General features: G+C 44.8%; 1 protein-coding gene across 3 annotated transcripts in view; it reads right to left on the reverse strand.

The window, feature by feature from the left end:
- The window catches only part of LOC126161547 (neither inactivation nor afterpotential protein C), a 388,525-nt gene that overhangs the window by 228,300 nt on the left and 133,588 nt on the right, over nucleotides 1-26,637 (reverse strand). For all 3 annotated transcript variants that reach the window (XM_049917480.1, XM_049917478.1, XM_049917479.1), the window contains exon 8: nucleotides 1,900-1,990. In XM_049917480.1, coding sequence (XP_049773437.1) covers nucleotides 1,900-1,990 — 91 coding nt within the window. The remainder of the gene's footprint in view (nucleotides 1-1,899; nucleotides 1,991-26,637) is intronic.

The raw sequence follows: 26,637 nt of genomic DNA on the forward strand, positions 1-26,637 counted from the left end.
TGCTTAACTAAAGTGACATTCACATTGATAGTCGTTTATTACAATGTTAACTCAATCTTTCTGTAGGACTCTTGATGATAATGCCAAATTATTTAGTCCGCAGCTCGTGGTCGTGCGGTGGCGTTCTCGTTTCCCACGCCCGGGTTCCCTGGTTCGATTCCCGGCAGGGTCAGGGATTTTCTCTGCGTCGTGATGACTGGGTGTTGTGTGCTGTCCTTAGGTTAGTTAGCGTCAAGTAATTCTAAGTTCTACGGGACTGATGACCATAGATGTTAAGTCCCATAGTGCTCAGAGCCATTTGAAACATTTGAACCAAGTTATTTCCTCAAGTAATATTTTTGATATTTCACTTTCACTGGTGTTACTGACATTAAAACGCATATAATATCTCTCAGAAGAATTGTTGTTGTTGTTGTTGTTGTGCGCAAACTTCTTCACCTCCCAGTACCTACTGCAACCTACATCCTTCTGAAATTGTTTAGTGTATTCATCTCTTGGTCTCCCTCTACGATTTTTACCCTCCACGCTGCCCTCCAGTACTAAATTGGTGATCCCTTGATGCCTCAGAATATGCCCCACCAACCGATCCCGTCTCCTAGTCAAGTTGTGCCACAAATTTCTCTTCTCTCCAATTCTGTTCAATACCTCCTCATTAGTTATGTGATCTACCCATCTAATCTCAGCATTTTTTTGTAGCACCACATTTCGAAAGGTTCTATTCTCTACTTGTCTAAACTATTTATCGTCGACGTTTCACTTCCAAACATGGCTACACTCCATACAAATACTTTCAGAAACGACTTCCTGACATTTAATCCTATACTCAATGTTAACAAATTTCTCTTCTTCAGAAACGCTTTCCTTGCCATTGCCAGTCTACATTTAATATCCTCTCTACTTCGACCATCATCAGTTATTTTGCTCCTCAAATAGCAAAACTCATTTACTACTTTAAGTGTCTGATTTCCTAAGCTAATTCCCTCAGCATCACCCGACTTAATTCGACTACTCCATTATCCTCGTTTTGCTTCTGTTGATGTTCATCTTATATCCTCCCTTCAAGACACCATCCATTCCGTTCAACTGCTCTTCCAAGTCCATTGCGGTCTCTGACAGAATTACAATTTCATCGGTGAACCTCAAAGTTTTTATTCCTTCGCCATGGATTTTAATTCCTACTCCGAGTTTTTCTTTTGTTTCCTTTGCTGCTTGCTCAATGTACAGATTGAATAACATCGGGGATAGGCTACAACCCTGCCTCACTCCCTTCCCAACCACTGCTTCCGTTTCATGCCCGTCGACTCTTATAACTGCCATCTGGTTTCTGTTCAAATTGTAATCAGAAGAATTACTGACATTAAAACGCATATAATCTCAGAAGAATTCCAATTTATATGTTTCCTATGGTAAGGTTTCCCGCTTGCATTGCTATGATTCTTTTCCTACGTATTTCACCATGTGGTTTCCTTTTGGCATGCGTGTCCCAACAATATTCTTTAGAACGTGATGTAATACATAAATACCGTTATTCGTCGTAACGGAGAGGCTCGATATTAGATTTATGGGAAACAAGACACAACACAGTGGAACTGTAAACGGAAGACAGCGGTATGGCTGTCATAAATGGACAGCGAACTGACTTCACAACATGTATTATTCGTAGCACTAAGTTCACACTCTTACTCGCTTTCGGAGGATTGATCAAAACAACCGAGTGGCACTAGCTATCCGAGCACTTATAATATTCTAAAAGATAAATACAGTTGTAAACAACTTCTTAATACCATTTCTCAAATGTAAGATTCAAAGTGAGGACATTCTGAAAGTTTGAAGAACTTCAATTAAGTTCCATTGGAAGTTATTTTAGTAGTGATATGAATAGAGCCTAAAGGTACTTACATGGAAATCATTTTCCGGAAGCGCCGTCAGAAAAGGGTGCTCCAGAATCTCCACCATGTACGGACGATTTTCAGGATTCTTCTCCAAGCACCTGCAACAGGGGTTTGTAGATTTGTACTCAGATCACGCACTATGTACCTCATGACGTTGTCGAGAACTTGAGAACTGATCTCTCTCTCTTTTTTTTAACAAAGAAGAAGAAGAACACGGATGTCTGTCGCATTAAACCCGCCAGGTTAGCCGAGAGCGCTAATGCGCTGCTTCCTGGACGCGGGTAAGCGCGCCGGCCCCAGATCGAATCCGCCCGGCAAATTAACGACGAAGGGCCGGTGTGACAGCCAGCATGGATGGGGTTTTAGGCGATTTTACACATCCCACTAGGTGAACACTGGGCTGGTCCCCACGTCCCATAAGCCTGCCGAGGTGGCCGTGCGGTTCTAGCGCTGCAGTCCGGAACCGCGGAACTGCTACGGTCGCAGGTTCGAATCCTGCCTCGGGCATGGGTGTGTGTGATGTCCTTAGATTAGTTAGGTTTAAGTAGTTCTAAGTTCTAAGGGACTTATGACCTAAGATGTTGAGTCCCATAGTGCTCAGAGCCTTTTGAATCATTTGAACCATTTGAACCCTCGTCCCGCCTGAGTTACACGACTTGCAGACTCCTGAACAACGTTCGCATTATTTCTCAGTTTACACTGGACACAGAAGGCTGGGTACACTACTTCCGTCCAGGGGGTATGGGGCGGCTGGCTCTAAGCACTATGGGACTCAACTTCTGAGGTCATTAGTCCCCTAGAACTTAGAACTAGTTAAACCCAACTAACCTAAGGACATCACACACATCCATGCCCGAGGCAGGATTCGAACCTGCGACCGTAGCGGTCTAGCGGTTGCAGACTGCAGCGCCTAGAACCGCTCGGCCACTGCGACCGGCGGTATGGGGCGGCGTCAGGAAGGCCATCCGGCCACCCCCTGCGACTCACATAGCCACAAGTCCATAGTAACAACCCAGAACGGCAGTAGCTGGAGCGGGATCCGGATGTAGATAGATGTCGCATTAAACACAATGAACAAACTAAAAAATACCAGTAGTGGTATAAGTTCTCGTATAGTGTGAATTTCTAGAAGAGATAATAACGGAACGTAAGACTCCATATGATGTATACAACGTATGGCTGTACTATTACACCGTCCTAATTTTTTATACGTTCGAGCAAGGTAGCGAAGTGGTAACACGCTGGACTCGAATTCAGCCGGACGCTGTTTCTAAATCGTTTAAGGTGAATGCCTGGATGGTATCTCTGAAATGATGGATATCCGTCTCTAACTTGCCATAACCCAAGCTTCTATTTCATCTTTAGTGACTTCACCATAGACGGGATATTAGTCCCTTACCTTCCTCCCTTCCTTTTACGGGATGTTAACTCTTAAAATATCTTCGTGCCTTACTTTACTCCTGGGGAGAATGAGTGCCCGCAAACATATGCAATGCTCTACTACTGTCTCGTGTTGCTGCGTGTTGTGTACGTTAAAGAAATTTCACCATTACGTTCAGAGGACCAAGTCATGCGGACTGGGAAGCACTTGGAATTGAACTTAGGTCCTCCACATGGCAGCTCAGTGCTCAGCTATGCAGGCGGATGTTTTGTGTACGTAGAACACACAATATTTGTCTCTTTGAGAGTAACATTACCTGAATTTTAAAAATCCTCTCAATAATGAACTACACCTTTTTGTAGCGCGCCCCATTAGAATTTTGTTGTGAGTCTTTGTAACGCTCTCTTCTAGACAAAACAAGCGACAAATCTCTTAGCTCCCCCTTGTAGCTTCCAAATTCCTTCACTCCATCAAACACCTTTAGGACAGTCACCTGACTTATTTCTGCAGATAAATGATTTAACGCAACTGACTTTGTAATAGGCAAGTGAAATGTTACGCCACAGAATGGAATGTTGGGTAAACGTAAGTTTTTAAAGGTCTTTCTCTGGCAAGCACAGAGGCGAACTAAGGCAGAGTCGAGTGCATATATTTTGATCGGAGTGTAATTCAGGAAGGAAAGCTAATGCTGCAGATAGCGAGGCCCATCTCGGGGCACTGTCACACAACACTCGAGCAGAGAGCGCAAAATGCAACGCAGCAGAAGCATCACACCACAACATCATGCTAACAGCACCGGAAGGTGACGTAAGATCGTGTAACAGATACGCAAGAGCGCCTCCACAACATCCAGACGTTGCAGAGTGTGCCAGGCTGAAGACTTAAAACCAACAGTAGGGACACAGCGGTGTGGTGTACAGCGCTGACAAGCCTAGCAAACGGGGTCAAATTCGCTCATCGCCGTGTCCTAGGCATAAGCTAATCCGCATAAAAACTTGGACTTCTGAAGTTCAGGATGAGTTAGTAAGACAGTCTTGTAAGTTACTGTGAATCCACATCGAAGCTGTTCTGTGATGTGCCAGCTATCGTTCGTCAGATGACTTTAACTTCAAGACACCAGTCAGTCAACTTTATGACCCCACTGCTGTGGATACCCATTGCTGCCATCCGAAATGCCACTGATGTGAAGACTTTAGCGCCTTCGATAAACGACCAATTGGTGGTCAATCGAGGGAGACCTGCGAGCTTCCCACGACACATCTTTTGGGAGAAGCACATCTGTGCTGCCACCTAGCTGCACTTGTGAGCTGCTACCAGTGTCTTGGCTGTTAGGAGTTCGGGCCACACTTGTGCATGGCTGCCATCATTGCGTGCAGAGTTGTTGGCCGACGACCACAAGGGTGCAAACTATGATGACCATGAGAGCGTCTTGGTGGAACGGTTTCACTGAGCTGTTACCGTCCAAGCTGGACAGGCAGCCTCTGCAGACCCCTAGACCAACATACTGTACGGTGACGCCTCTTCTGAGTGCGCAGTCTCTGACCACGCCAAGCAACGTCGATGCCTGATGAGTTCGGCGAGTCAGCAACTACCAGCCACGTGTGCCACTCTGCCTGCTGCTGGTCAGTGCCACAGAGAAGCTATTTTTAATTGTATGAATCTTGACAATAAATTCATTCAAAGCCGACACTTTCTTACTGATGCCCTTGGGCGCTCCACTGAACCAAACTCTTCCAATCTGAACGGTGCTTCTGCATACGTAGAGACCATGGTTCCCTGGGATTCCACAATTGGTGTTGGGCTTGGCTGTCATCTCAGGACTCCCGTGACAGTGGAATCCTGTCTGTAGCATCAACCGTCGTCGCCTGTCTGGACAGGCAGACCAGCATGATGCAGCGCGGCGAGTGAACATTTTATCTGTTGGCCGCCTTTTGGTGTTCATTTTGTTGCGACCATGTACACCATAATCCTAGGAGCCTGAAGACTTATCACAGTTTAAAGGGAATTGTACAGAAACATATTTAACGTCACTGAGATTTAAATTCTGTAATTTGAACAAGTGCCATTAGTAGACAATGTAGGAATGTACTGAATCCCGTTGGGTGATGATACGTCGCAAACACTAATTCAGTTTATAATTTGTTGTGTGTTGTAAATGTAATTTTCCGATTTTTTCTTTTATTGTAACGGCTGTAGTGGAATAAACAGAGTGCCAGACACACTTGCAGTTACTATGGTTGAGACTGTTGCCGCTTTATCAGAACAGGCAACTAGGTGAATGACAGTTAATTCTCAGCAGAAAGAATAAAAGAGGGATGACATAGACAAGTGGAAGTATTGCAAGTTATTCAATACCAGATACAGTTGGAATCAGAGGTGGCAAAATCAATGTTGTGTGTACTCCCATCTTCTGTAGATTCGTTATCAGCCGAGTTGAGAACACCTTTTTTCCGGAAAACAACGGAGGATGTAACTGGGTTTACTAACAATGTTGTTGCTGCTGCAAAACTGAGCAATTGGTCATAAGCACATGTCTACGTATGGCTTGTTTTGCAGTATTAGGCGAGGGTAAAACACATTATGAATCACGAAACGCTTAGTACTACAGAAACGTTCGAGCTGTTAACTAATGGTGTGCTTCAACACTGCCGGGAACAGCGAAAATCTTAGTAGTCTGGCATTAAAGCACAATGAATCAGTGGAGTACTCGCTAGAATCCGAGAGACTAATGCACAAACATATGAGTGATGCAAAGACTGACGTAGTTATACTGGATGAAGCTGAAATAGGGTTCTAGATGTCTTTTTACGAGGTATCTCCAATGACATTTGATGCAGAGTATGAATGGAGTATCCATCTGATATGTCCGTGGTTATTACACTTGCCAGACAATTAGAGGAAATTGGTATTGCTATTAAAGGGCGTAGTGACCGTCGGATCTCCGCCTATGAAATAAATGTTAAAGATGTGGACGTAAAGGCCATCGCACAAGCAATGTCGTCAGTTGGAGTGCTGCAAGTGTGGACGAGTCCAACAACATCAGAGTGTAGCGATAAGAAACATGAAACACGGCATTGGCAGAAGCGCCTGTCAAAGTCAAGAGGGACCGCATCGCTCATCATAGAAGACTCCCCGTCGGAAACAATAAGCACAGACTCATGCAAAGACGGAGTACTGCTTGTTAGGCTTAGCACATGGCAAGGAACATAAATTTTTAGTTGACACAGCTGCACACATGTCAGCCTTTAATCTGAACTTCTCAGGCAGAAATATACTCAGGTCTCCACGTTACATACTATATGCGATAGATGACAGTGATGTAAATTCATTAGGGTTAACACTGCTTAACTTTGCCCTTATAAGGAAGAGTTTTTGTGAGCGCTTGGAAGGGTTACCACACTTTAGTGAAGGGTGTTCTGCAATTCTCGGACTTGACTTCCTTGCCAAACATCACACTAAAGTCTGTCTTTTGCGATATACAACTGAAATCAGTGGAACTTTTTTGCTGTAGGGAGCAACAACTGCAAGCGAGGCAATGTCACAAGGTGCACCGATCATCAATGTGTCCCAAATAAACTACGAACATGTATGCTAAATTAATTACTTTTGAATGCATTACGGGAACAGCAGTGATCAATGTCTTATAAATAATTACTATTAAAAACAGTCTTGATCACGATTTATTTAACAAAGTGACCGGTTTCGACCACTACTGTGGTCATCTTCAGACCATTGAGTAGGAGCCTCTTTCTGTTGGAGAATCACTACTAAACAGAAAGAGGTTCCTACTCAATGGTCTGAAGATGACCACATTAGTGGTCGAAACCGGTCACCTTGTTAAATAAATCGTGATCAAGACTGTTTTTAATAGTAATTATGTATGCTAAAGACTGGTTGACATAATAACATACCGTTAGATCAGCTAGATTATTGTGGGTTACTGCAGGTACTGCTTTACCACAAGAAGTATTATGTGTTCTACAACCACTAGAGAATACTGAGGATTTGGATAAAATTCTTTGGTTTGTGCACAGAAATGTAGCATGCATGAGTAATATAGATGGTTCCTGCTGGCCTAGATAATTTTGGCATGGATGAGATTAGTCTGCTAAAGGACTTGATGACTACTACTTTATATGTTTTGGATGAGTAAAATATTGATAGGTTATGTGATAACCAAAGCCACAAGCAAAGCATTGGTGTATCTGCATTTCATAAAAAGGTGGTTCACTTACAAAGAAGTGACTGACAAGTTATGGAAGCTATACTGCTACGATTCATGTATTTGCTTAATACAAATGACCCATTACCAGCAATGCTTGTTAGACAACATTCATACCCAAGTGCAAAATGGCTCTGAGCACTTGAAGTTCCTAACAATAGACGACTGGAAGCTAACGTTCGATAATATGGGCTCTGAGCACTATGGGACTTAACATCTGAGGTCATCAGTCCCCTAGAACTTAGAACTACTTAAACCTAACTAACCTAAGGACATCACACACATCCATGCACGAGGCAGGATTCGAACCTGCGACCGTAGCGGTCTCGCGGTTCCAGACTGTAGCGCCTAGAACCGTTCGGCCACTCCGGCTGGCATACCCATGTGCAATAATACTCCAGTGTACAGGAAGACATACTGGGCACCGAGGTGTCTGTAGACATTAACGGAAGAATTCATTTATCAGCAGCTATCACAGGAGACAATAAAACGTAGTGACGGGGCTCAGCAGTAGTTACCGACCCGAAAAGAAATCACCAAATGATACTGATATCTGAACGCGAAAACCGTCACCAGTTACTGGTACTGTAAGTAGGCTATGTAAGTAGGCTGTTTAGGTTCTTATATTGGTAATGCCACCGCCACGTAGCGCTCTCTGTATGAAAATCACTGGCTGTGCTGTGTGCAGTCTGTGGCTAGTTTGCATTGTTGTCTGCCATTGTAGTGTTGGGCAGCGGCAGCTGGATGTGAACAGCACGTAGCGTTGCGCAGTTGGAGGTGAGCCGCCAGCAGTGGTGGATGTGGGGAGAGAGATGGCAGAGTTTTGAAAGTCTGTAAAAATGGTTGGCATGAACTGCTATATATATTATGATCATTAAGGTAAATACATTGTTTTTTCTCTATTAAAATCTTTCATTTGCTAACTATGCCTATCAGTAGTTAGTGCCTTCAGTAGTTTGAATCTTTTATTTAGCTGGCAGTAGTGGCGCTCGCTGTATTGCAGTAGTTCGAGTAACGAAGATTTTTGGTGAGGTAAGTGATTTGTGAAACGTATAGGTTAATGTTAGTCAGGGCCATTCTTTTGTAGGGATTTTTGAAAGTCAGATTGCGTTGCGCTAAAAATATTGTGTGTCAGTTTAAGCACAGTCATGTATAAATTTTTCAAAGGGGACGTTTCATATGTCGACCCTTAGCCTAGGATACCTCACTGGAATCTTCTGATTTTTTCTTGTAGTTTGTGTAATTAGTGTAGCTATTGTTTATTGCTAGCGCGTAATTGTGGAGAGAATCTCCTTTGTAGTTGCAGTCTTTCATTGTTGTACAGTAAAACAGTTGTGGCATGCATGTAGATTTGCACCAAGTATTTCGCAGCTGCGCTTGCAATTAACTAGATATTATTTTCAGTGCTATCTTAATGTGTTCTCTTATTTTTGCTCTTCAAATTGTGCTTTTCTGTGTTATCGTGTGAAATATTGTGACAATAATGGCGTGTGAAAAACGTAACACTAGGCTACAAAGTAAACTGAGAAATGACAGTGAAGACGAAAGCAGTGTGTTAACGCCACCATGTAATGAATTAACTAATATTCAAAGTAGTAATTTGGTAACTGTGCATAGGGAAATGGAGCGGGCGTCAAATAATGGTGTAGACAGTGAAACAGGCAGTAAACAGGGAAGCATTATCGATTGATCGGTCGGCAACACCTCGCCTCAGGAATCGGGAATGACAGAACACAATATTGCAAATACTGTAGACTCAGGTTTTGGGTTCTCACCGTTTTCTCAAATGAGTCAAGACACATTTTCTGCTTGTCAAAATGTGAATGCTGCCGGTGAAAACGCACTGCCAAAAAGCATAGAGAAACAGATTCCAGACACTAATACATTATTACTGCAATTAATGCAACAAATGGAACAAAATCAGAGACAAACACAGCAAAGGTTTCAAAAGCTAGACACAATGGAACAAAAGCTTCAAAAGTTAGACTCAGTGGAACATAAGCTTGAATAAACACGTGAAGATTTAACTACTGAGTTACATTGAATCGAAATGTCAAAAAGGCTGTAATGATGTAAAAACACAAATTTGTGAGCATTTTCAACCTATTTTTTCGCGGCATGAAAATGCATTACAGAATCACGAAGCAGCCATAAAAGAACTCCAAACTATTGTTAATGTAAATCACGACACCTTGCAAGCTAAAATTGACTCAGTTGCATCTGCCGATTCGGTTACGCAACTTGCAAAAACTCAAGAAAACTTAAAGGACATAGTAGATACGATTTCAGCACAAATGGACACTCTGAAACTTGGTTCAGAAAAACACACTGAGGAAATAAGTACACTATCAGAGAAAGTAGCCGAACTTTCGGATCAGTTCACTAACTTATCTGCAAAGGTAGATGATGATCTGAATGACACAAGACCTGTAGCCATCACTGACACAGAAGAGTGCGAACAAATTAGGAAATTCAAACAAAATCAGAATCAAAGTAATATGCAATACAAAAGAGAAATCCGGGAAGTACAAGATCAGTTGGCACAAGTAATACAAAAATTTCATATTTCAGAGGACAGTCGCACTCCAACACGGGAAGAGGAACTTAGAAATACGGAAAAGCTACAAAATAATAACACAGGATACTTCGGAAATTATGAAAGAAATTGGCAAGGCGCACCGAATTTTGAGATGGAACCGCCGAAACGACGCTACTAATGAGCGACAATTTACAATGTTGCTTTTGCGGTGTTTCTGTTTCATATCTGCACAGTTTTTCTGTATTATTCTGGAAAGTAAAACATGTCTTAGTAGTAACTTTTGTGGTATAGCCACAATGAGACAGCCTTTTCCGTAGCACAACAATACGTTACAGCACAGTAATTTCTTTATCACAACAATAAGCGTAATAACTAAGATATCTATACGCAAAGCATTTCACTTTTGTTTATCATGAGGTAAGTACATTGACTTCTGCAGAACTTAGCTTTCGGAGGACGATACCTACGACACTTCCACAGAGATTATCCTACAACAAGACGCACAGTTTAGCGCTACAGTACACGTATTTGAGTGATTAATTTTGTACTTAAATCATTTATTTTTAAAGATATTTGAAGTACAATGATACAAAGGTTTTCTGTAATACACTTCATTCCATTGTTGTAATCTGTAACACCTGAGGGTATAATTACATTAATCCTCAGGGGGGTACACGCTTACTTTGTGTACCATGTGTGTGGCAAGCACAAGGAGCCCTAGCTAATATGGTATTTGCTTATACAACTTTACACATCGGTACCATATTTCTCTAATACATAAATTACACAGCTATCTGATCATTTAACTGAGACAGACAAACTTTTTTATTACGTCAGTGACACATGTTTACGCAATTACAGAGTTGGATTACTTCACACTTACGAAATTGTATTTTGTCTGTACTGTGTGAACTGTTCATATTTTTTCGGAACCATTGTGATACTATGAGAGCTTTGAATGATATATTTGGTATGAGATCATGATTTTTAAAGTACGTTTGAGGCAGATGACACTATTGAAATGAGCAGAGAATATTTTTTATGGTTTGAAATTATTGCAGAAAGCTACGACTTTTTTGAGATTTGACTGAGGTGTTATGATGTTATTTTTACGACGACGATGTGTATTATGCTGTTGAGGTATGTTTATGTCAATAAGATGATGCTACCATATATGAGGAATGTGATTATGTGTTTATATGTATATGAATAATGAATAGAAGTTAGGGACTCTTGACTTGTGAAAAAGGATGTTGGAAACCAAGAATCGTACTTTAAGAGTTATGAAATGTGTGTAAATGCGTGAATGTATCACAATGCCAGCGAAAATTTGTTTGGACACTGTTATATTCATAGGATTTTGTTTCTACACATTTGCAACGTAAATTCTCGACCTGTGAAATTTTTATATGCGACTGTCACTGTAGCGGAAACTGCTGTCGTAAATATTTCCATAAGAAAGTTAAGTGACCACCTGCACGTGCGTCGTCGGCACACAGCTGTGTCAGACAACTGGAAAACAAGCCATTAGGGTGTGCCTTTCCGGAAGCACATGTAGAAAAAAAAAAGGGAGGCCATTATCCTCGCTATTGACATTTCCTTGTTGAAAGCATACTGTGGAGCTCGTAATTTATGATATTTACTGAAATGCCTAATGAAATGACGAGAAATATTTTTACATCTGCACACCTGATTACGACAAGCGTCTTTCTATGAGAGTTGAGAGAATTTCTACTAACTTATGAAATGTCACATGATTATTGAATGACATTTTTATGCTTTGCTTTTCATAATTGCTTATTTCATTTAATATCTGGTTTCCAGCTGTGTTGCAGCATTAGTTTTATAAAATAAACTTCGATGCATTTGCTAATGTGAACACTTTCTGTCAACAGATCTATTAAATAATTATTTTATGACCCACATTCTTCGATAAAGGAGCTCTTGGAATGGAAAGAAAAATAAGAAGGGACTGATAACAATAACTACATATATAATTTTCTTTTCAATTACTTGGTAATTTTTTGTAGAATTAGTTTTTATGGGGCACCACTTTAATTACATAGACATTAAGATGTGAATAGACTTTTCCCTTTTCTGCATTGTTGTTTTTACTGTAATATTTTTTCTGCTTGAGCTTTGTCTTGTTTAGGTATAAGTTACTGCTGTTTGCCAGGCATAGTGTTACTGAATTTGACTTTGTGTTACTCTGCTAAGCCAGTTTATTACTGATTTATTTTTCTTGTTTGCTGCTCATTGCCTTATATTAGTTGTAATATTGTTGCTTACTTTGCCAATTTGAATTTTTTTGTCATTGCTGTTCGTGTTAATTGTTTTGTGCTGCTGCATTGCCTCGTCCCTTAGTTTAGCATCTGAGCTCAGTAGATTTAAGTTAGCTTAAGAGGGGGTAGCCTATAAGAGAATGAGTTGTGAGGAATTTGAAGGAATGCACTGAGAGGTTATGCGAGAAAAATACAGAAAGCATGCTTGGATAGGATTTTTTTGGTGGAAGCAAAGGTTGAAATAAGACGAAAGATCTATGGAATGAAGTTTTGGGTTGGACTGCAGTACCAAATGTTACACTGAAAACAAACCCTGTCCTTTCCTTTTGTGTTATCCCACTATGTTTTTGTGTACCCTTGTGTATTTGTTTTCTTCCTGTCTCTGTGTAGTTTCATAGAAGTTTTTCTTCTTCTAATACTAAGCTATATTCACTATGATGAGGAATATTGTTATCCTCAAATATAATTGGCATTAATAATATGTTATTTACCTTGTAAATATGCTTAGACATTATTTATTCTGTTTTGTTTTAATGCTCATGTGTGAAGTTGATGTTTCGAAAGTTATTCTGATCTTTTATGTATGTACTCATGTCATAATTCCTGTAACACTGATGTATATGTTATTTCGATTCTTTTGTAAAGCCTGTATTACTACAAATGTTATCTGTATTGTTATGTGTTAATGATGTATTTTGTACCTTTGTAATTGTATTCTCATGTTATAATATTGTAATTGACACCAGTTCATCAAATTAAGTAACTTTTAAGCATTCATTTCACCGCACACATTTCTGTTGGTCATAGTATATGCACAATATGTGAGAAGTTGGGACTGTTAGTGTTTGCACGTGTGTTACTAATTCAGCAAGGGACTGGATAACAGCATTGCTGGATCTAAGGACAATTCCAAAACCTTTGTGAGTGTACAAGTGGTGGTTTATGGACTTGCTATATTGTCTGCAAGATTTCTAAGGACAATTCCAAAAACTTTTTGCGTGCACAAGTGGTGGTTTATGGACTTGCTATCTTCTCTACAAGACTCTTCGATGGTGATTGTGCACCTGCACAGTCGCAGCAGATTGGTTGCTGGCCATCTCTACAAGGACTACAGTGGGTCTGCATCTTTGATGACCCACCAATACCATTATTTCTACAAGGACTGCAGTGGGTCTGCACCTCTGGTGGCCCACCAATACCATACTCTCTACCAGGATTACAGTGGGTCTACTCTGTGATGACCTACCTACCAATATTCTTCAAAACTTCGACTGACTCTGCTGTGTGTTTGGTCTGTTGTGTCCCATTACCTGTCTGCATGTCAAGAGTCAGCACTGTCTTTCCGTTGGAAGGACAACACTACTTCTTCAAGACTGCATGGAAATCCACTACTTCTGTGTGCAATTTCTTTTACTAATGAAACTTTGTGAAAAAAACTGTAATTATGATGAATGATCAGGACTATCTTTATGGACTGTGAGAAAATTTTAGCTTTTGACCAACATTGTATCAATAAGTGTGTGCATCTGATATCTTTGTTATTGTAATTATGAAAAATTTTATCAAATCATTATTGGCCACTGCCCAAAACAATTTGTAAAATTTTTTGTGGGGGCATGAGGGCTATGTAAGTAGGCTATGTAAGTAGGCTGTTTAGGTTCTTATATTGGTAACGCCGCCGCCACGTAGCGCTCTCTGTATGAAAATCACTGGCTGTGCTGTGTGCAGTCTGTGGCTAGTTTGCGTTGTTGTCTGCCATTGTAGTGTTGGGCAGCGGCAGCTGGATGTGAACAGCACATAGGTTAATGTTAGTCAGGGCCATTCTTTTGTAGGGATTTTTGAAAGTCAGATTGCGTTGCGCTAAAAATATTGTGTGTCAGCTTAAGCACAGTCATGTATAAATTTTTCAAAGGGGACGTTTCAGTACGTTGGACAAATCAGGCTATTACGAGCATTTTTCCAATGATGGACCTGAGGAGTAGGTATCGCCAACTGTAAGTTGTCCCAGAAGATGACTGAAAACTGTCTTCACAACACCAAGGGGTCCTTATAAGCATTGCAGTATGCCATTTTGACTTAAGAACGCAGTGGCTACGTCCCAGAGGCTGCACTTCATGGGTTAAAGATAAAAAAGTGTACAGTATACTTGGATGACATCTTAGCATTGTTGAAAGACATGGAAGAACACGTGAGACCTATAGAAGAGGTATTCAACAGACCATGAGCAGCTTGGCTGACACTCAGCCTGGATAAGATGCCATTTTGCGCTGAGAGAAATGAACTATCTCGGGCATGTAATTAGTGGAAAAGGTGTAAAAACGATTCCTTGTTAGTATCAGCAGCCTGTGACTCCCTGACACGGTGAACAACGAAGCAACTGCAATCATTTCTAAGCCTATGTAGGTATCGTCTACTAAGGAAAGGGGCAAAATCTGAGTGGTCGAGAGAGGGTTAAACAGCATTTGAGTCAGTGGAAAAGCGTTGATACCAGATCCGACACTGGTATTTCTTTTTATTACATCAGGAGCACAGTTTCGCTTTCCAGCTATAATCACCAGTACGAGCTACAATCAGGTTATCACACCCAGCGATGTATTGACCGGAAAACCTGTTAAAAGTGTTACTAGTGCAGAACTTTCCTAAGCGACTCCTCAAGTCCCGACGTATCACGCTCATTCTACGAACTTAGGGCATAGCATAGAGAACGAATCTCCAAGGAAAACATTTTCCAGCATATCCAGTGACACACAGTTAAACAACTTAATAGCATCACAACTGTAAGTATTTCAACTACCGGTGTTGCCATGGTTCGAAAAGCAGTTTGTGTATTCTACTTTTATTTTAAACGTAAAACTGTTCATCCACTTGTATTAGTGGTACATCAGATACCTGTGGAGCAAACGGACTTGCCGCAGTGGTAACACTGGTTCCCGTCAGATCACTGAAATTAAGCGCTGTCGGGCTGGGCTAGCATTTGGATGGGTGACCATCCGGTCTACTGAGCGCTGTTGGTAAGCGGGGTGCACTCAGCCCCTGTGAGGCAAACTGAGGAGCTACTTGATTTAGAAGTAGCGGCTCCGGTCTCGTAAACGCACATACGGCCGGGAGAACGGTGTGCTGACCACATACCCCTCCATATCCGCATCCAGTGACGAATGTAGGCTGAGGATGACACGGTGGCCGGTCGGTACTGTTGGGTTCAAATAGCTCTGAGCACTATGGGACTTAACTTCTGAGGTCATCAGTCCCCTAGAACGTAGAACTACTTAAACCTAACTAACCTAAGGACATCACACACATCCATGCCCGAGGCAGAATTCAAACCCGTGACCGTTGCGGTCGCGCGGTTCCAGACTATAGCGCCTAGAGCCGCTCGGTCACCCCGGCCGGCGGTACCGTTGGGCCTTCCAAGGCCTGTTCGGATGGAATTTAGTTTAATTTTAGATACCAGTGGAGTACTATATACAGGGTGAGTCACCTAACATTACCGCTGGATATATTTCGTAAACCACATCAAATACTGGCGAATCGATTCCGCAGACCGAACGTGAGGAGAGGGGCTAGTGTAATTGGTTAATACAAACCATAAAAAAATGCACGGAAGTATGTTTTTTAACATAAACCTACGTTTTTCAAAATGGAACCCCGTTAGTTTTGTTAGCACATCTGAACATATAAACAGATACATAATCAGTGCCGTTTGTTGCATTGTAAAATGTTAATTACATCCGGAGATATTGTAACCTAAATTTGACGCTTGAGTACCACTCCTCCACTGTTCGATCGTGTGTATCGGAGAGCACCGAATTACGTAGGGATCCAAAGGGAACGGAGATGGACCTTAGGCACAGAAGAGACTGGAACAGCACATTACGTCCACGTGCTAACACCTTTTTATTGCTCTTTTTCACTGACGCACATGTACATTACCATGAGGGGTGAGGTACACGTACACACGTGGTTTCCCTTTTCAATTACGGAGTGGAATAGAGTGAGTCCCGACATGTCAGGCCAATAGATGTTCAATGTGGTGGCCATCATTTGCTGCACACAATTGCAATCTCTGGCAGAATGAATGTCGTACACGCCGCAGTACATCTGGTGTAATGTTGCCGCAGGCTGCCACAATACGTTGTTTCATATCCTCTGGGGTTGTAGGCACTTCACGGTACACATTCTCCTTTAACGTACCCCACAGAAAGAAGTCCAGAGGTGTAAGATCAGGAGAACGGGCTGGCCAATTTATGCGTCCTCCACGTCCTATAAAACGCCCGTGGCCCGTGTTTGTTACAATACGCAACTGAACGTCGGAGATTTCATTCTCCTTTAACGTACCCCACAGAAAGTAGTCCAGAGGTGTAAGATCAGGAGAACGGGCTGGCCAATTTATGCGTCCTCCACGTCCTATAAAACGCACGTGGCCCGTGTTTGTTACAACACGCAACTGAACGTCGGAGATTTCAAGCGTCAACTTTAGGTTAACTATCTCCGGATGTAATTAACATTTTACAATGCAACAAACGGCGCTGATTATGTATTTGTTTATATGTTCAGATGTGCTAACAAAACTAACGGGGTTCCATTTAAAAAAAACGTAGGTTTGTGTTAAAAAACATACGTCCGTGCATTTTTGGATGGTTTGTATTAAACAATTACACTAGCCCCTCTCCTCACGTTCGGTCTGTGGAATCGGTTCGTCAGTATTTGATGTGGTTTACGAAATATATCCAGCGGTAACGTTAGGTGACTCACCCCGTATATATGTCGTGTGACGAAGGCCTCCCGTCGGGTAGACTGCTCGCCTGGTGCAAGTCTTTCGATTTGACGCCACTTCGGTGACTTGGGCGTCGATGGGGATGAAATGATGATGATTAGGACACTTTTTTTTTTTTTTTTTTTTTTTTTTTTTTTTTTTTTTTTTTTTTTTTCACTTGCCGCCCTGATTTTACGACCCACCACCTAAGTGCTTAAGGTGGGTCTATTTTGACCACTTGGCCGCTACGACCGGTGTGCGGACCCTGATGTAGTAGATGAAACTCACACCAGTTCCCGCATCCGGTCGCACCGTTGCCCGTGCCCGCCACGTGGAGGCGGGTCTGTGCTTTTTTTTTTTTTTTTTTTTTTTTTTTTTTTTTTTTTTTTTTTTTTTTTTTTGATTAGGACAACACAACACCCAGTCCCTGAGCGGAGAAAATCTCCGACCCAGCCGAGAATCGAAACCGGGCCCTTAGGATTGACAGTCTGCCGCGCTGACCACTCAGCTACCGGGGGCGGACTGGCTTCCTACTATAAATAAGGATCATAAAGTATAAAGTAATGAAACTGTGAATCTGTAAGAGAAAGAGTGTCATAGCATTAAGAAGCAAAACAACAACCTTGTAGTTCAGTTCTCGTGTGCTTCCAAACATAGTTTATATTTGTCAATGTAAAGTACGTGTAATGAGATTGTTTCAGAATCAGAATAAGAAAAATTCGGAGCGAATTTTCTGAAGGAAAGGGGAACGTCGCACAAAAGAAACGAATTCTTCGTGAACGTATTTTTTTTTTTTTAATTTTTCACCGACAAGCACAGGGATGAGCTGTGACATGTCCGAATGCAGTATCTGAATCGGTGAGTAAATCAGGAAGGAAAGCCAGTGCCGAGCGGTCTAAGGCGCTGCAGTCATGGACTGTGCGGCTGGTCCCGGCGGAGGTTCGAGTCCTCCCTCGGGCATGGGTGTGTGTGTTTTTGTCCTTAGGATAATCTAGGTTAAGTAGTGTGTAAGCTTAGTGAATGATGACCTTAGCAGTTAAGTGCCATAAGATTACACACACACACAGACACACAAAGCCAGTGTTGCAAATAGCGAGGCAAACATCTGGAGCATTTTCACATCACACTCGAGCAGAGAGCACAGAATGCGACCGTAGCAGAATTTCCATACTATAACGTCATTCTGAGAGCACCCCAAGGTGACGTAAGGCTGCATAAAACACACACACACACTCCCCCTGCGGGTCCGGGGATTAGAATAGGCCCGAGGTATTCCTGCCTGTCGTAAGAGGCGACTAAAAGGAGTCCATCCCCCTCACGGGGGTAGTTAGCGCCTGCGTCCGGAGACGGACGGTTTCACGACCTATAATCGTGGTCCTTTTGGTTTTTCATTTCTCGTTTCTTCCTTCCTTTTGTTGGTTCCTTTCTTTGCTCTTCTCCACCTCACTGTCTTCCTTACTCTTTCCCTTGACTTCTCCTTGCCTTCTCATTGCCTTTTTCTCCTTGCCTTCTCATTGCCTTTTTCTCCTTGCCTTCTCATTGCCTTTTTCTCCTTGCCTTCTCATTGCCTTTTTCTCCTTGCCTTCTCATTGCCTCCTTCTCCTTGCTTCCTCATTGCCTTCTTCTCCTTGCCTTCTCTGGTCTCCGCCTCGGCGTTTGAGACAGTCTGTCCTCTTTCTCCCTCTCTCTCTTCTTTTTCCTCTTCTTCCTTCCTCCCTGTGCGTGTCTGAAGGCCGACCCACGCGTTCGTACGCGTAGCCGGTGACGGGGTAACGCGTAAGTCCCCGCCCTGGGTAGACATGTAAGGCACGCGCGTACCCCCTGGTAAAGGCCAGGCCCGGGGAGGGGTGATTGCCTGAGCTGATACCTTCTGACCATGCCGATTGGTCCCTCCGTCTGTTTCTCGGGAGGTGTGACCTGAGGTGTAAACATTCACCTAAGGCGGGAGTGCCCTCTGAGAGGGTCCCCACAAGGAAGGAGCGCGCCATCGGAGACGCTGGCAATCATGGGGGATTCCTCCGCAATGGATTCTACTCCATCGCTTTCGACTTCGACCCAAAAACGGAAACGTGACCAGCCAACAGTGACAAAAGTACTACCGCCTGCCCCACAGTTCCTCGTAGTTTCTCGATCTGAGGACGGAAAGGATTTTTCCTCTGTCAACCCTTTCGTTATTCAGAAGGGCGTAGATGCCATAGCCAGATCTGTCAAATCTTGTACCAGGTTGCGTAACGGTACCTTATTACTAGAAACTGAGAATGCCTTTCAGGCACAAAAACTGCTTCGGGCCACACTCTTGTACACGTTCCCTGTCCGGGTGGAGGCCCACCGAACTTTGAATTCGTCTCGTGGTGTAGTCTATACTAGCTCCCTCGACGGATTGACCGACGAGGAGCTTCAATCTTTCCTCGCTGATCAGGGCGTGACGGCTGTCCATAGGGTCATGAAAAAGGTCAACAATAACCTTGTACCGACCCGGACACTTTTCTTGACCTTCGATAGTGTTAAGCTGCCATTGCGCATCAAGGCGGGCTACGAGGTTATTTCTGTTCGCCCCTATGTCCCGACACCTACGCGCTGCTACCAGTGTCAGCGTTTCAATCACACTCGACAGTCTTGCTCCAATGCGGCTAAATGTGTCACTTGTGGCAGGGATGCCCATGAGGGTGACTGTCCACCTCCGTCTCCTCGTTGTGTGAACTGTCAGGGTGACCATGCCGCATCCTCCCGCGACTGTCCTGTCTATAAGGAAGAACGCTGTATCCAAGAAATTCGGGTAAAAGAGAAAGTGTCCACCTCGGCTGCTCGCAAGCTATTGGCTAGTAGGAAGCCCACGCTGCTCCCAGCGGGGAAATACAGCACTGTCCTCGCCTCTCCTCGGACTACCCGGGAGGTAGCAACCCAGACATGCGATCTGACCTTCAGCACCACGGTCGTCCGTTCGGCCAGTGCTAAGATCGCGCGGTCGACGTCTCCTCTTCCTCCCATCACCCCACAGACACCAGCCACTTCCTCAGCTTCTGCTAAGTCGAAGACCCCGAAGTCAGATGCACGGGCCTTCAAGAAGGAACCATCCCGTGCAGACTTCCTCCGTCCCTCGACCTCCCAGCCTTCGACCGGTACTTCCACCAAACGTCCTTCTAAAAAGGCGCATAGGAAGCACAGTTCTCCTTCTCCGCCACGGCGCCTTTCTTCTCCTGCGCCACCCAGCGGTTGCCGCCCCAGGCCGTCATCCGTTTCGCCTGGCCGCACCGCTGGTAGCCGAACATCTGGCCGTTCACCGGCGGAGGAAGCTCCCCCTCCCGGCCATCCTCCCGAGATGGCCGATGACCCTATAGACCCCATGGACGATGACTGTCCGCCTACTGATAGCGGCGGCAGTGCTCGCTCGAAGCCAGGCCCTAAGCGGCCTTCGAGGTGACCCCTTCTCTCATCTTCCTTTTCTTACGATGGCACTTATTAACTGGAATATTCGCAGCATTCGCTCCAACCGAGAGGACTTGAAGTTGCTGCTCCGCTTGCATCGTCCGCTCGTCGTAGCCCTCCAGGAAACGAAGCTACGCCCATGCGATCAAATTGCCTTGGCACACTACACCTCTGTGCGTTTTGACCTACCCCCTGTGGTAGGTATCCCAGCTCATGGAGGGGTTATGTTGCTGGTCCGGGATGATATTTACTACGATCCCATCACGTTGCACACCGGCCTGCAGGCAGTTGCCATCCGCATTACTCTCCCCACCTTTACGTTTTCCTTTTGTACCGTTTACACTCCATCGTCATCTGCCGTTACCAGGGCAGACATGATGCAACTTATTGCTCAGCTACCTGCACCCTTTTTGTTAACTGGAGACTTCAATGCCCACCATCCCCTTTGGGGCTCTCCAGCATCCTGCCCGAGGGGCTCCTTGTTAGCAGACCTTTTCAACCAGCTCAATCTTGTCTGCCTCAATACTGGCGCCCCTACTTTTCTTTCGGACACATCTCATACCTATTCCCATTTAGACCTCTCTATCTGTACTCCCCAACTTGCACGACGGTTTGAGTGGTATGCACTTGCTGATACATATTCGAGCGACCACTTCCCGTGTGTTATCCATCTCCTGCAGCATACTCCCTCTCCGTGCTCCTCTAGTTGGACCATCTCCAAGGCAGACTGGGGGCTCTTCTCTTCCAGGGCGACCTTTCAGGATCAAACCTTCACAAGCTGCGATCGTCAGGTCGCACACCTCACGGAAGTCATTCTCGCTGCTGCTGAATATTCCATCCCTCACCCTACTTCTTCTCCACGTCGCGTACCGGTCCCCTGGTGGACCGCAGCATGTAGAGACGCTTTACGTGCTCGTCGACGTGCTTTACGCACCTTTAAACGCCACCCTACAGTGGCGAATTGTATTAATTATAAACGATTACGTGCTCAGTGTCGTCGTATTATTAAAGAAAGCAAGAAAGCCAGCTGGGCTGCTTTCACAAGCACCTTCAACAGTTTTACTCCTTCTTCTGTTGTCTGGGGTAGCCTGCGCAGGCTATCTGGCACTAAGGTCCACTCCCCAGTTTCTGGCTTGAAGGTCGCGAATGAAGTCCTTGTGGCCCCTGAGGCTGTCTCCAATGCCTTCGGCCGCTTTTTCGCCGAGGTTTCGAGCTCCGCTCATTACCACCCTGCCTTCCTCCCCCGCAAACAGGCAGAGGAGGCTAGGCCACCTGACTTCCGCTCCTCGAATTGTGAAAGTTATAATGCACCATTCACCATGCGGGAACTCGAAACCGCACTTGGCCGATCACGGTCCTCCGCTCCAGGGCCTGATTCTATTCATATTCAGATGTTGAAGAACCTTTCTCCTGCGGGTAAAGGTTTTCTTCTTCGTACATACAATCGCATCTGGATTGAGGGACATGTTCCCGCATGCTGGCGCGAGTCTATTGTTGTCCCGATTCCTAAGCCGGGGAAGGACAAGCACTTGCCTTCCAGTTATCGACCTATCTCGCTTACCAGCTGTGTCTGTAAAGTGATGGAGCGAATGGTTAACTCTCGATTGGTTTGGCTGCTCGAGTCTCGACGCCTACTTACCAATGTACAATGTGGATTTCGCAGGAGCCGCTCTGCTGTTGACCATCTGGTTACCTTGTCGACCTTCATTATGAATAACTTCTTGCGGAAGCGCCCGACCGCGGCTGTGTTCTTTGATTTGGAGAAGGCTTACGACACCTGTTGGAGGGCGGGCATTCTCCGCACCATGCATACATGGGGCTTTCGCGGTCGCCTCCCTCTTTTTATTTGTTCCTTTTTATTGGATCGACAGTTCAGGGTACGTGTGGGTTCTGTCCTGTCCGACACCTTTCGCCAGGAGAATGGAGTGCCACAGGGCTCAGTTTTGAGCGTCGCTCTCTTCGCCATCGCGATCAATCCAATAATGGATTGCCTCCCAGCTGATGTATCAGGCTCCCTTTTCGTGGACGATTTTACCATCTATTGCAGCGCGCAGTGTACACGTGTCCTGGAGCGCTGTCTTCAGCGTTCTCTTGACCGTCTTTACTCCTGGAGTGTCGCCAATGGCTTCCGTTTTTCTGCCGAGAAGACGGTCTGTATTCTGGCGCTACAAAGAGTTTCTCCCACCGTCCTTACGACTCGGTCCCGTTGCTCTTCCAATCGTGGAGACAACCAAATTTTTAGGCCTTACCTTTGACAGGAAACTTAGCTGGTCTCCACATGTGTCATATTTGGCCGCCCGTTGTACCCGTTCTTTAAATGTCCTCCGTGTTCTCAGTGGTATGTCGTGGGGAGCGGATCGAACCGTCCTACTTCGTCTATATCGGTCGATCGTCCGCTCCAAGCTGGATTATGGGAGCTTCGTATACTCCTCTGCACGGCCATCCATCTTACGCCGCCTCAACTCCATACAACATCGGGGTTTACGACTTGCGATCGGAGCATTTTATACCAGTCCCGTAGAGAGTCTTCATGCTGACGCTGGCGAATTGCCACTCACCTACCGGCGCGATACACTGCTTTGTCGGTATGCCTGTCGGCTACTGTCAATGCCCGACCATCCGTCTTATCGTTCCTTTTTTGACGACTCTCTTGACCTTCAATACGGGTTGTATGTCTCTGCCTTGCTACCCCCTGGAGTTCGCTTTCGTCGCCTCCTTCAACACCTTAATTTTTCACTCCCTGCAACCTTTCGAGTGGGCGAGAGCCGCACGCCACCTTGGCTCCAGGCTCAGGTCCGCGTTCACCTCGACCTCAGCTCGCTCCCAAAAGAGGTCACCCCCGGTTCGGTCTACCACTCCCGTTTTTTGGAACTTCGTTCGAAGTTCATCAACATGACTTTCATTTATACAGATGGCTCTAAGACCAATGACGGGGTCGGATGTTCCTTTATTGTCGGGGCACAAAGTTTCCAATACCGGCTCCATGGCCATTGTTCGGTCTTCACAGCTGAGCTCTTTGCCCTCTACCAGGCTGTTCTTTACATCTGCCGCCACCGACATTCTGCTTATGTCATATGCTCAGATTCCCTGAGCGCCATCCAGAGCCTCAGTGATCCGTACCCGGTTCACCCTTTCGTACACCGGATCCAACGCTCTCTCCAGCAGCTGGTGGACGTCGGTACGCCGGTTAGCTTTATGTGGGTTCCTGGCCATGTCGGTATCCCTGGGAACGAAGCTGCAGATGCCGCGGCCAAGGCTGCGGTCCTCCAGCCTCGGACAGCTTCTTGTTGTGTCCCTTCGTCCGATTTTAGCAGGGTCATTTGTCGGCGCGTCGTGTCGCTGTGGCATGCCGATTGGGCTGCACTTACCGACAACAAGCTTCGGGCCTTAAAACCTCTTCCCGTGGCTTGGACGTCCTCCTCACGCCCTTCTCGGCGGGAGGAGGTCGTTTTAGCAAGGTTAAGAATTGGACACTGCCGGTTCAGCCATCGCCATCTGCTGACGGCTGCGCCGGCGCCGTTCTGCCCATGTGGGCACTTGCTGACGGTTAGGCACATTTTAATGTCCTGTCCAGATCTTACCACACTGCGCCTCGATCTTAACCTGCCTAATACTTTCGATGCCATTTTAGCGGATGACCCACGAGCAGCTGCTCGTGTTCTTTGTTTTATCAATTTGACAAACCTCGCTAAGGACATTTGATGATGTTTTTTAATCCTCTGCCTGTCCGTCTGTCTTTTATTGTGTTTTCCCTTTTAGTTGTTGTTGTCAACTTGTGCCTCGCGGTGCATTTTTAGAGTAGTCAGGGCGCTAATGACCATTGAAGTTGTGCGCCCTAAAACCACAAAAAAAAAAAAAAAAAAAAACACACACACACACACACACACACACACACACACATACACAAACAAGAAAGCCTCCGCAACAATTACAAGCTGCAGAAAGTGCCAGGCTGAAGACCTGGAAGCAACAGTTGGGACACTAAAGTTCGAAATAGAGGCCTGACAAGCCTAGAAAACGGGAACAAATTCGCTTAGCGCCACATCATAGGGATGAGCTAACCAGTGTTAATACTCGGGCTTTTGAAGCGCAGGATCAGTCGGCATTACATTGAAGCCATGTCGAAGCTGTTCCGTGATGTACCACCTATTGATCGTCTGATGAGTTCAGTTACAAGACACCAGGCACCAGTCCGATGCACTACACTGCTGTGAATTGCCACTGCCACCACTGCTGCTGCCACTGATGTGAAGACTTGATTTCCTCCGGCCAACGACCCACTGAGGATCTGCCTGCTGCCTGCTGCTGGTAAAGGCGACGGAGAAGTTATTTTGCACTGTATAAATCCTCAGAGTAAATGTTTTCACTGTTAACGCTGTGTTACTGATGCCCCCGGCGTGCCACCGGATCAGTGCTAGGAGCTCCATTTCCTGCACACTTAGAGATCCCTGGTTCTGTGGTGATCTATGGTGAAGTTTACAGGAAAACAAGAGTGGATGAAGTTCAACTACAATTTTATCGTTTTGACAATATTAAATTTAAGTGTCCATAATGGAATATTTTATTTCACCGGATCTCAGTTATTAATATAGAGAACTTAAGGGAATGAGTCACATCACTAGTGGGAGTATATGGGTTTGTAGATTTTTGACTCAATGTGCACTCAATGTTACCGCCATCCACTGTAAAGGAGAACTTTAAATTTAGTCCTTTCCTTGTGTTCATTATGTAACTTTAATATACACTATGTGATCAAAAGTATCCGGACACCAGGTTGAAAATGGCTTACAAGTTCGTGGCGCCCTCCATAGGTAATGCTAGAACTCAATTTGGTGTTGGTCCACCCATAGCCGTTTTGACAGCTTCCGCTCTCGCGGGCATAAGTTCAATCAGGTGGTGGAAGATTTCTTGGGGAATGGCAGCCCGTTCTTCACGGATTGCTGCACTGAGGAGGGGTATCGACGTCGGTCAGTGAGCCCTGGCAGGAAGTCGGCGTTCCAAAACATCCCAAAGGTGTTCTGTAGGACTCAGGTCAGGACTCTGTGCAGGCCAGTCCATTACAGGAATGTTATTGTCGTGTAACTACTCCATTACACGCCGTGCATTATGAACAGGTGTTCAATCGTGTAGAAAGATGCAATCGCCATCCCCGAATTTCTCTTCAACAGTGGAAAGCAAGAAGGTGCTGTGATAGTGCCATGCAAAACAACAAGGAGTGTAAGCCCCTCCATGAAAAACACGACCATACCATAACACCACCGCCTCCGAATTTTACTGTTGGCACTACACACGCTGGCAGATAACGTTCACCAGGCATTCGCCATCCCCAAACCCTGCCATCAGATCGCCACATTGTGTACCGTGATTTGTCACCCACACAACGTTTTTCCACTGTTCAGTCATCCATTGTTTACGATCCTTCACAAAGCGAGGCGTCGTTTGTCATTTACCGGCGTGACGTGTGGCTTGTGTGCAGCCAAGTTTTGTCACCTCCCGCCTAACTGTCATAGTACTTGCAGTGAATCTTGCTGCAGTTTGGAATTCCTGTGTAATAGTCTGGGTAGATTAAACATTACGACCCTTTTCAACTGTCGGCGGTCTCTGTCAGCCAACAGACGAGGTCGGCCTGTTCCGCTTTTGTGCTGTACGTGCCCCTTCACGTTTCCACTTCACTATCACATCGGAATCAGTGGACAGAGGGATGTTTAGGAGTGTGGAAATCTCGCATGCAGACGTATGACACAAGTGACAGCCAATAACTTGATTACTTTGGAAGTCCGTGAGTTCCGCAGAGCACCCAATTCTGCTCTCTCACGATGTCTAATGACCACTGAGGTCGCTGATATGGAGTGCCTGGCAGTAGGTGGCAGCGCAATACATCTAATCTGAAAAACGTATGTTTTTGGGGGTGTCCGGATACTTTTGATCACATAGTGTATATATAGTGCTTGATTTGCGATGTTACGCAACGGCAGGCATTACCGACGATAACTCCGGCGAGAGAAAAAATCAGAATCGTAGATTTTGAGTTGTGGTACGATAGAAGTTTTGCTGCGGATGAAGCGATGTAAAACAAATGACCTGTTTTAAAAATGTTCAGAAAAGCGTAAAAATATCGTTTTAAGGAGTCTAAATTAAATAA

Source organism: Schistocerca cancellata, chromosome 2, assembly GCF_023864275.1.
Source record: "Schistocerca cancellata isolate TAMUIC-IGC-003103 chromosome 2, iqSchCanc2.1, whole genome shotgun sequence".
NCBI lineage: Eukaryota > Metazoa > Arthropoda > Insecta > Orthoptera > Acrididae > Schistocerca > Schistocerca cancellata.